Raw genomic sequence first — 10282 nt, 5'->3', positions numbered from 1 at the left:
GCTGCGCGCTGGCCACCGCCTCCCCTTCCCTTCTGGCGGGGGCGGGGGGCGGAGCCTGAGCTCCCGGCGCCCCCTCTCGCGGCCGGGCGGCCCCGCCCCCCCGCACCGCTGCACGACTCAGCTTACCTGGTGCTGCAGTGTCACGGAACCTTGTGCGTGGGCGCACTGCGTCCTTCCCCCTCCCCTAACACTGGGTATCTCAAGTCTGGGGGGCCCTAGGCTGTCTAGTTTCTCACCTGCTACTCGGGTGCTCAATTCCAGTATGTAGATACCCGTAGTCTACAAGCCGTGAGGTACATTTTTTCTCCCACACGCCTGGCTTTTTTTTCCCTACACCCCAGATATCCAATGATACCCACACAGAACTTGCACCCAAAACCGGTTGTGATGGTGCACACATGCATCTGGGAGAGGAAACCAAGAGCATCAGGAGTGCAAGGCCAATCAAAGGACACAGCGTGAGATGCCTAGAACCTAGGCCAGCGTGAGATGCCTAGAACACTTCGCAACCAAAAGAAGTGTGTGGCGCGATAGCTCAGCAGACAAGGATGCCTGCAGCCAAGACCAAGGACCTGTGGTCCATCCCTGAGTCCCACATGGTAAGAATACCTACTCCCACAAGTTGTCCTTTGACGTCCGAATATTTGCTACCTCTTTGCCCACTAACTAAATGAATGTAGTAAGAATTTTAACTTGCATCTATAGAGTTCTGTAATGGAATGACCCGTTCCAAACAATCCCTTGCAACCAATTATCTTTTTTTCCTGTTGATGCTCGGGTTCCAACCCAGAATCTGTCCCATTCTAAGAGCCCACGCTACCAGGTCCTACCTGTGATGCCTCACAGTCAAGAAAGAGTCTGTCTTGTAGGTGGGCGCCTCACACTGATCTCTGGGACACCAGCCTTCTTTGATTTAGTGAAGGGTATTGACACAGGGATCACTCAGGACCCCAGGCTTGTCTGCAAGTCACTATGTAGAGAGAGCAGGCTGGCTCTTAAGCTCAGGTGTGTCACTGCTCCCGAATTTTTATAATGCTAAATTCTCTATGTGTGTGCTTCGTGTATGTGTGCACATGTGCGCACACATCAGAAAAGAATAGGACTTCTGAAGCTGCAGCTACAAGCAGCTGTTAGCTGTCCCACATATACACTGGGAATGGGATTCAAGTCCTCTGGAAAAGTAATACTCGTTATTAACTGCCGAGACTCTCTCCAGCTCCTTGGGTTTAGTTTTTCAAAAAGACTCGTCCGATGAAGTACAACGGCTATGTTTTGTGGACAGGACAGGACACGCATGTTCTAGGTTTGGGTTCTTCCTTCTTGGAACATTGGGTAGATACGGGGTTCTGGGACGGGGATGTGTGTGTAAGAGCTGGAACATTCGTACAGGATGCATCTGGAGAAAGGAGTGGAGTTTCTAGCTGCCCACTGCCTAGAAAAATGTTCAGGTTATAGGGATTGGGAACCCGATGCCTCTCGTGGCGCTTGATTGAGGCCATGACTGAAAGCTATTGCATAGATCTGAGGCTCAGAGTCTAGAGTCTGGAGAATCACAAAAGGAATCACATTCGCACCCGCCAGACCCAGGGTTCAAGAAGAACCACTACCCTCTAGCTGCCAGCTGCTTCCCCTAAGGTTCAACCCTGAACCTTTAAATCAAGCCAACGATTTTCCAATTGTGCGCCCACCACTCTAAACCTGCGTTTTTTGTGACCCGACATGGGAGGGTGGTACGGACACCAAGAGCTCAGCAGGGGTTGGAATCTGCGTGATTGCGGGGGCGGGGTGGTGACGTCATGGCCGAGAGCGAGGCTGCGCAGACATAATAGACGTCAATGGGCCCCCCCACTGCCGCCCGCGCACGTTTTCCTGCGTCAGCGGGGCGCGGGGGCGGAGGCCCGCAGGGAGGGCGGGGACTGCGGAGAGGAGCGAGTACATCTCCAGGCTTCGCGCGCCCTCTGCCGGCTTCGGGATACATGCCACTCTGTAATAGCAATTGCACGCCTCCCCTCTCTAGACACGACCTCTCTCCAGCATGCACCATAGCCGGCATCATAAATTTGTCTTTATGTATTTATTTATAGACAGGTTCCCATTATGTAGACCTGGAAAGTCTTTAACGCATAGAAGCCCCGCTTGCCTCAACCTCTGAAGAATTGTGATTAACTACACCTGGCATATATTTGGTTTTTAAGAACGTATTCTGATGCACTTTTGGAAATAGGTTCTTACTGTGTGTCGTGGAATTCGGTGATCCTCCTCTGTCGGCCTCCCGAATGCTGGGATTTGCAAGAATGTGTCACCACACTGGTTGGTAGTCTAAATTTTAATTATCTCCCAATATATTACAGATTTGCTTCTTTTTCACCTCGAATACACGCTAAACGCTTCCACCCTGATTGGCACCTGTCATCAAGCGGGCATCCCTTCAACGTAAACGTCCCCTCCTGAGAGCAGGTATCCGGTTGCAGAACAGCCTAACCGAGGACGTCATTTGCAATTTGAAGGCGAAGAAAACTACAATTTCCAGAATAAACCACATTTCTAGGCCTCACCCATTCCTAGTCAGCATTGCAGGCTGTGTAGCCAAGGCAAACCAAACCTCCCAGAATGCCTAGCGCGCTCTGCCTCGCCAGCGGCCTACCGGGAATTGTAGTACACGCCTGCGTACTTATGGAAACTGCGCCTCCCAGAAGGCTCCGCGCGCGCGTCGTCGTCCTTCTCGCCCTCCCTCAGAGGCCGCTTCTAGGTCCCAGTGTGTCCGCTAACCGCGCCACCAGAGTCCGTTGTCGCTCTCGCCGCCATGCTGCCCGCCGCACTGCTTCGCCGTACGGGCCTGCGCCGCCTGGTGTTCCAGGCGCGTGCCTACGCCGAGGCCGCTGCCGCACCGGCCCCCGCCGCCGGGCCCGGACAGATGTCCTTCACCTTCGCCTCTCCGACGCAGGTGCGAATTCACAGCCCCCAGGGTATCCAAGTCCCCAACTTGACCCATGTGGGGTCACCTCTATTGGGCCTTAAGTTCTACCCCCACAGGGGCCGCATGAACCCCCTCCCCAGACTTCGCCCCTTGACGGGGTCACCCAGACCCCAAGCCTGTATTCACTGAAACTTTCCGCGTGCCACCTGGACCTAAGACTCCACCCCTTGGGGGTTCACCTATACCTGAACCCCGGATTTTGCCCTCTAAGGGATTGTCCCCTGGACTACATGCCCTACACCTTGATACAGGGCACCCAAGCCCCATCCTTGGGTGGATCACTGTATTCTAGGCCTTATGAACCCTAGGCCCCATATCCAAGACTTAGGTGGTGTTACCTGAACTGTAGGATTCATCTGAACCACGGACAGACCCATCCCCTTTGTGGTTCACATGGATCCTCCTCCCTACCCACGGAGGAGTCACCAGTACCCACATCTGGAGCTGTTCTTAGTGATTGGCTAGGCCCAGATTCTGCCACTGGACTCAGAACAGAAGCCAGACTCCTATTGTGGTCGCCTGGGACTGATCCAAGCTACTTGTCCCAAAATGTTCATCTGAACCCAAAACCCTGCACTCTGCAGGCCATAGCGAAGTTTCTGCCGACCTGCATGTGGCCTCTTCACAAGGCTACCTAGGGTGTTCCTGAGTAGGGAGGACAGTCTTAGGGTTTCCCAGAAACCCCATCTCCAAGAGGTCAATCCTGCAGTCCAGATTGGCATCATGCCCAGCATTGCCCTGTTTCAGTCACCTCGACACTGCTTAGACACGGGCATCCTGTTTCACAGGTGAGCAAGCCGAGTCTACTGTCGGCACTAGATGGCATCTGTGGCTCATCGTCCAGCAGGAAAGCCCTGTCTCCATGGCACAGGGTAATGCCCGCTTTCACGCCCTACACTCTTGCAGGTGTTCTTTGACGGTGCCAACGTCCGTCAGGTGGATGTGCCTACACTGACTGGAGCCTTTGGCATCCTGGCGTCCCACGTTCCCACACTACAGGTCCTACGGCCTGGGCTGGTGGTGGTCCATGCCGAAGATGGCACCACAACTAAGTACTTTGGTGAGTGTGTCCCAGGGTGAGTAGAGGCTCAGATCCCCACAGGGCATGGAGAAAGCAAAGCAAAGACTTGCGCAGCTCACCAAGACCAAGATGCAGCCATCTGGGGCACAGAGAGGCCTCACCTCAGCTGACAAAGGAGGAGACATACAGGTGGCTGTTGAGGAACTAGCTTCAGGGCAGGTCAGCTTTGGTGTAGGAAGGAGCCAGTGTGAAGGACCTGTGTTTTCAGGGTGGATGGTCTTCTCCAGATGAAGGAGAGTGTCTCTTCTCTTCTCATATCTTAGTATTTAGCAGTACTAAGGTTGGAGCCCAGGGCAGTGAGAAGCACTCTATACAGGGGAGCCACCTGCAGCCCTCACTGGGGGATTCTAGCCAAGGGCTCTAACCCTGACCACGCCCCCAACCCCCTCACTGAGGGATTCTAGCCAAGGGCTCTAACCCTGAACTTTTCCCAGGCCCCCCCACACTGGGGATTCTGTGGGGGCTCCACCCTGACCACGCCCACACTGGGGATTCTAGTCGGGGCTCCACTGTGACCACGTCCAGCCCTCTTTTCTCTGTATATAGTTGGTATGGGCAAGTGGCAGGGTGGGCATGGGGGTGAGGAGGAGAAGGGTGTGTGTGTTGTATGCACACATAAAGGCACTGTCCTCCTCCATAAGCTGTCTTACCTCCTCTCAGAGAGGAACTGAAGCTGGAGTATCCCCCTGACCAAGGGCAGCTGGCCAGTGGGCCGCGTCACTGTCCTGTCCACTCCCCAGCGTTAGGCTTACAGGCACCTCTGGCCATGCCTGGCTTCCCATGAGCACAGTAGTGCTTCTCCTAAGGGGCCCTGGGCCTTCCATTTCCTTCCCTTTCTGTTTTTAGGGAAGGGTTTCCTATGCCCAGGCTGACTGTGGTCCTCCCCTCCACCTCCTGAGTGCTGGGGGTGACAGGTTTCTGCCACACTGAGAACTGAACCCAGGGCAAGCGTACTACCAGCTGAGCCTTAGCTCCAGCGCCTCTTTTACACTGGTGCCAGGGCCTGGGATGACAAGTGTGCTCGAGCCCACATGCTGGACCTCATCACCAGTCTTGTGGGGTCACCCTGGACTAGAGGCAGAGACTGGGGATGTCCTGGGGGAGGGAATCTGCTCAGCCCTTTCTTCCCTGCAGTGAGCAGCGGCTCCGTCACTGTGAACGCGGACTCCTCAGTGCAGTTACTGGCCGAAGAAGCTGTGACACTGGATATGTTGGACTTAGGGGTGAGCAGATGTGGAAGCAGGTTCAGGGCGGGGGCAGGTACTGCCCAAGAGTCCCCTGGCTGGTAGGGAGGCAGCTTGCAGGAGTGTGGATGTTTTGCTTGGCCTTGCCTGGCCCTCACCACGGCCCACTCCTCTGCAGGCAGCCCGGGCCAACCTGGAGAAGGCGCAGTCGGAGCTGTCTGGTGCAGCGGATGAGGCAGCACGGGCTGAGATCCAGATCCGTATTGAGGCCAATGAGGCCCTAGTGAAGGCCCTGGAGTAGGTGTGCATGTCTGTCACCCACAGGGAAACTGAGGCAGGTACAGGCAGCTGAAACTGTTTCCTGAAATCCAGACAGTTGGTTGCTGCTGAAGTTGCCACCAGAGGGCAGCAGTGCCCCAACTGCCGACTTAAGCATCCTGGTGCCTTGCCTGCCTTGGAGGTCTTTCCCTGGCCTTCACAGCCTGGGATCCCCATGCCGCCTGGGAGAGCTGGCAGTGCTTCCCCGTCAGAGCCTCCTGGACAGCCAGCTTGCCCCAGCCTGCCTCCATTAAACACCAGGAACCAACTGAGCATTCTGGTTTCTGACTCTGCATAGCACAAAGCTAGGACCCCCAACCCCTGCCTGGGGCTCTTGTATCTGGGCCCCCAGAGGCGCTCAGACAGCAGTGGGTGGGGGGTACATGCTGGCTGGCTGTTGGGCTGCTGTGCCAGGTCGGGTGGGATAGGCAAGGATTGAGAGCAGGGCAGGCAATGGTGGATGCAGCTACAGCTGCTGGCCAGGCTCAGCACCCTGACCACCAGCTAGGCCAAGCCCTCCCTTTAAGGCCCCTGCCCCACCCCACAGGCTCTGGGAAGAGGCTGGCACCACCTGCTCCCACGGAGACCCCGCCCTAGGCACACCCCACCTGTGGGTGGCCCTAGCTTGGCTGGCTACCTTCCCAGTCCCTGGTGCGGTTGGTACCTTCTTAGGCCTTGGGTGGGGTGGGGTGGCACCACTGCATCCCTTTCTACACCCACCCGCACCCCAGATGGCCGGTTACTGTCTGACCTGCGTCCTCCTCAGGGGCCTGAGAGGGACACCAGTTTGGGGATGGGAGGATGAGCAGGGTCAGAGCCTGCCATTATGAGGTCATCTGAACCACCTCAACAAGTGACCAGCATGCCAGCTAGGGTCTGAGTACAGCCTGTCATGTTGCATCAGGGCCCTCTGGGTGACTCGCCATGGCCACATGAGCCTGACCTGGGAATGAATGTGCTCTAGCCCTCCACCTATTAGCAGCCTGGGGGTATTCCCAGGTAAGTCACAGGGAGGTCATGCTGGGTCCTCACTTAGCCTGGCTCAAGCTTAGAGGTGTGTGGGCAGGCCTGCCCAGGTCCCACCCTCTGTTCTCAGGCTGAGAGCCCAGGTCTTGGCTGGCTAGGCCATCAGGGATCCTGTCAGACCAAAGACACAGCCTGGGCAGATGTCAACAGAAGCCCTTGGAATGGCCTGGCCTGGAAGAGTGCATGGTGTAGTGTGAGTCGCTCAGACCCTCCCACTCCTAAGAGGAGGTGTGAGCTTTGGGGCCAAGCCTCAGGACAGGACAGCTTGTGCTGGCTGAGATGGAGCCCAGAGGGCAGGGCCTGGAAAGAGCCACTGAGTCTTGGGGCTCCACACCTAGGGACATAGGAATAAGAGCTAGGAAGTAGGAAGTCTAGTCAGCATTTAATAGGAGCTTCCAGCTTAAGTGTCCTTCAGAGCCAGCCCACCTCACCTGCCACCAGCCCACACCACATTCTTCCCTGTGATCCCTTCTGAGGCCAACCTCACCTCTGACCTCCACACCTACAGCTCTGAATGGTAAAGGTCCCCCTACTTCCTGAACCAACTCCTGCTCATCCCTCAGAGCTCCTGGGCCTCCAAGTGTTCTCTGGACTGGGAGTGTTGGGGCACACCTCCCTGCTTGGGGGCCCAGCATGCCTGTCCAGAATGATCAGTCAGAGCAGGAAGGAGACCTAGGAAGGAACTGGCCTGGGAGGGGCCCCAGGGTAGGGCAGAAGAGACACTCAGACCAGATAAAGGCTGGACCCAAGAAGTGGACGGGAGGCGGTAGAGCGGGGTCTAGAGTACCTTGAAGGGTCCAGCCCCACTCAGTCACCTTCGGGAAACCTCCTGCTGAGGCCACTTGAGTGACGGTCTTGGCCCACAGGGTGGGTAAGTGTGCGCTCCAAAGGTCAGTGTGTGCCAATGCATTCGTGAGAAGATGACCAGGGGTCACACACCTTGAGGTGCAGAATGCCCCGTGGAGTCTCTCCTCTAGTCTGGCTACCCCACGGCCGATGACCTGTGCTCATTTCTGGGACCCATATGCAGTGGGGAGAACTCCCACAGGTTAAACCCTGATCACATGCTCCACAGCACAGTGTGTCAGGGACTGGGCTACTCACGGAGGTCACACAGGTGACTGACTGGCCTAGGCAGGTCAGGGGTGGTTGAACCATAACAAAAATGGCCTCTGAGGTCACCGGTAAAGGATGCAGAGGCCAGGCCATCAGGCAGCTGTCCGGGACACCCCACTGTCTGGCAGGTGACACTGCCCTGTTTTCCTGGACTCAGGCTGCTGACTCAGGAACCCCTTCCCGTCCTGCCCCCCCTTCCCCACGCGGGCGCCCCCAGGCGGAAGCACCAGGGCAGCAGGGAAGGGGGCGGGGCAGGGAAACAGGCCAGAAAGCCCCCACCCCCATGCTAATATGAGGTGTGCCAGAGTACTTGGGGAGTCAGGAGTTACCCCAGCCGGTCGCAGCAGCCGAGGCACTGCCCTGTGGGTGCTGTGAAGCCCTAGGGCCGGGTGTCCCAGCCCCAGGCCAGCAGGCGGGGGGGGGGGGGGGGGAGGGGGAGATGCGTCACCATCGCCCAGCCCCCCGCCCCTTGCCCGCCCAAACTCCACCCCAGGGAAGGCGGCGCGGATAAAGGCTCAGGGGCCGCCCGCCTGTCCCCAGACCGGCAGGGCCACCTCTCACCACGACCCGCACGCAGGTCATCTGGAGCAGTGGTGACCCAGGACCTGCATCCTGCGGCTCCGGGTGAGTAGGGGCGGGGCCGCAGGAGGGGCAGAAGGGTCTCCTCCCGCCGTGGACTCCTTAGGCTGCCCCACTCTTTGTTCTTTGAACCATCTGCACCCAGGGTGCCTTGGGACGGGGAGCCCCCCAGCTTGTGGGGTAGGAGGGACCACGCGCAATGGGCATCACCCTGGCAGGACCGCAGCCCACGCCCACCCACCCCCGCGCACTCCCCTTTTCCAGCCAGTGACCTTGAACTACTTGCAAATCCAGACTCAGTTTCCCCGTCTGTGCGGTCTTAGACATCTCTCTCCGCAAGTTAAATCTAAAGGTTCTTAACCGGGCCTCCCCACCTGCAGATCTCCAAATCTTTGCGCCCCCTTTCCCCGACCAAAACGCACGGCACCCCCTCCCCCGTGACTCGGGCAGCGCTCCCGGGCGGGGACTGCAGAGGGCGCGCCGGGGCTGCTGACTCACCGCTGCCCGGAGCGGGGCGCGCGCGGGCGCAGCCGGGGACGCCGCGTCACGTCACGGCTTGGGCGGGCGCACCTCGGGAAACGGGCCGACCCGGGATGGGGGGGGGCACAGAAAAAATAGGGAAGGGTGGATTAGGCTGGGACGCCAAGTGGCACAGGTTCGGTAGGGACGGATCTAATCGGAGCCACGTCACGGAGCTGCAGGGCCCCGCCCAGGTTCTCCAATATCGTTGCATCCACCCACCCACTCACGGGGTAGAGGGCTGGTCTGTCTTTGAGAGTCCTGCCCGCGACCCTTGGCCACGAGGCTCAGGGCTCAGCTGCAGCTTCCGCAGGCAGTTGCTTCCCGGACAGACCCAGTGGGGAGGCCCCACGATTTCCTGTTCCTCCCTTAGTCAGGAACAATGGCCAGCCCTTGCCTCTTCCCCAGACCTCTCCCTCTTGAGGAAAGGGGGCTGTGCTCGCGCGGAGGATAGTTGAGGGAAAGAGAGGTGCCAAGTCTTCGAACTCGGGTCTGCTCCGGTCTGGGCCCGCCCGCCCTTTGTTGAGAACTCTGGGCCTTATGAATGGCTCTGGGCGCGGGTGGGGGAGCGGGGGCGGGTCAGGAGTCGCATCAGCCCAACCCCCTACGCGTCTCCATTGGATGCAGAAGGGACGGGGCGGGGTAAGGGGGGGAGGGTCCCGCTGCCACGTGGGGTAGCCCTGCGGCGATTCCCATTGGCCCGGAATCGCGAAGGACTGGGCGATATGTGTGTGTTCATTGGCTGCCGCCAGGCCGGCGGAGTAAGTAGTGAATGGGAGGGGGCGGTGGTCCCGCCCATTGGAACGTTGATACATGATAACTTTTTTTTCTTCGTACTTTCACCCCCAGATCTTGCGAGCGGCGGCTGCTGCTGTTGCTAAGGGAAGGGACGCGCGGGGTAGCAAGACCCGAGAGGAATCCAGGCACCGTGCGAGCCGGGATAGCTCGCCCCCTTCTGTAGGACCCTCCCTGCGCCGTGCCCAGTTCGCCATCCTACGCCCTTGAAGAAACCGGAGCGTAGACCCCACCCCGGGGCGCAACCCAAGGATTCCACGCGACCCCGGAGCACCACTCGGATTCTTGCTTGCCGGCTCGCTTGCTAACGTTGGGAACCTTCCATAAGGGGCACACGCACTGTTCCGGTCCCTGAGCACCCGCAGAGCGGAGGAGGACCTCGTTTCGGCGGGGGAGTCCCGACGAGGATTGGAGGCGACCCGCGGCCCCCAGGCCTCCTGCGCTCGCCGGGGATGGAGCCGCAGCCCGGCGGCGCCCGAAGCTGCCGGCGCGGGGCCCCCGGCGGCGCCTGCGAGCTGAGCACGGCCACGGAGTCGACCTCACCTATGACCCTGGCGATCCACAGCACCACGGGGACTCGCTACGACCTGTCGGTGCCCCACGACGAGACCGTGGAAGGGCTGCGCAAAAGGCTGTCCCAACGCCTCAAAGTACCCAAGGAGCGCCTGGCTCTGCTTCACAAAGACA

General features: G+C 58.8%; 2 protein-coding genes across 5 annotated transcripts in view; both read left to right on the top strand.

Moving 5' to 3' along the window:
• The first annotated feature begins 2698 nt into the window (after positions 1-2698).
• Atp5f1d (ATP synthase F1 subunit delta) lies at positions 2699-5828 on the top strand. The gene is made up of 4 exons (XM_085692520.2): positions 2699-2944; positions 3884-4037; positions 5193-5281; positions 5421-5828. The coding sequence occupies exons 1-4, from the start codon at positions 2804-2806 to the stop codon at positions 5541-5543; spliced, it is 507 nt and encodes a 168-aa protein (XP_085548646.1). The 5' UTR covers positions 2699-2803; the 3' UTR covers positions 5544-5828.
• A 2339-nt stretch (positions 5829-8167) lies between these two features.
• The window catches only part of Midn (midnolin), a 9878-nt gene continuing 7763 nt past the window's right edge, over positions 8168-10282 (top strand). For all 4 annotated transcript variants that reach the window (XM_087909411.1, XM_087909410.1, XM_087909409.1 and 1 more), the window contains exons 1-2: positions 8168-8326; positions 9650-10282. The exon at positions 9650-10282 is cut by the window's right edge and continues 1 nt beyond it. In XM_087909411.1, coding sequence (XP_087765537.1) covers positions 10048-10282 — 235 coding nt within the window. In that variant the 5' untranslated portion in view covers positions 8168-8326; positions 9650-10047. The remainder of the gene's footprint in view (positions 8327-9649) is intronic.

The sequence above is a fragment of the Myodes glareolus genome, chromosome 8, assembly GCF_982192425.1.
Source record: "Myodes glareolus chromosome 8, mMyoGla1.1, whole genome shotgun sequence".
Lineage (NCBI taxonomy): Eukaryota > Metazoa > Chordata > Mammalia > Rodentia > Cricetidae > Myodes > Myodes glareolus.
This window is presented reverse-complemented; position numbering and strand designations above follow the sequence as displayed.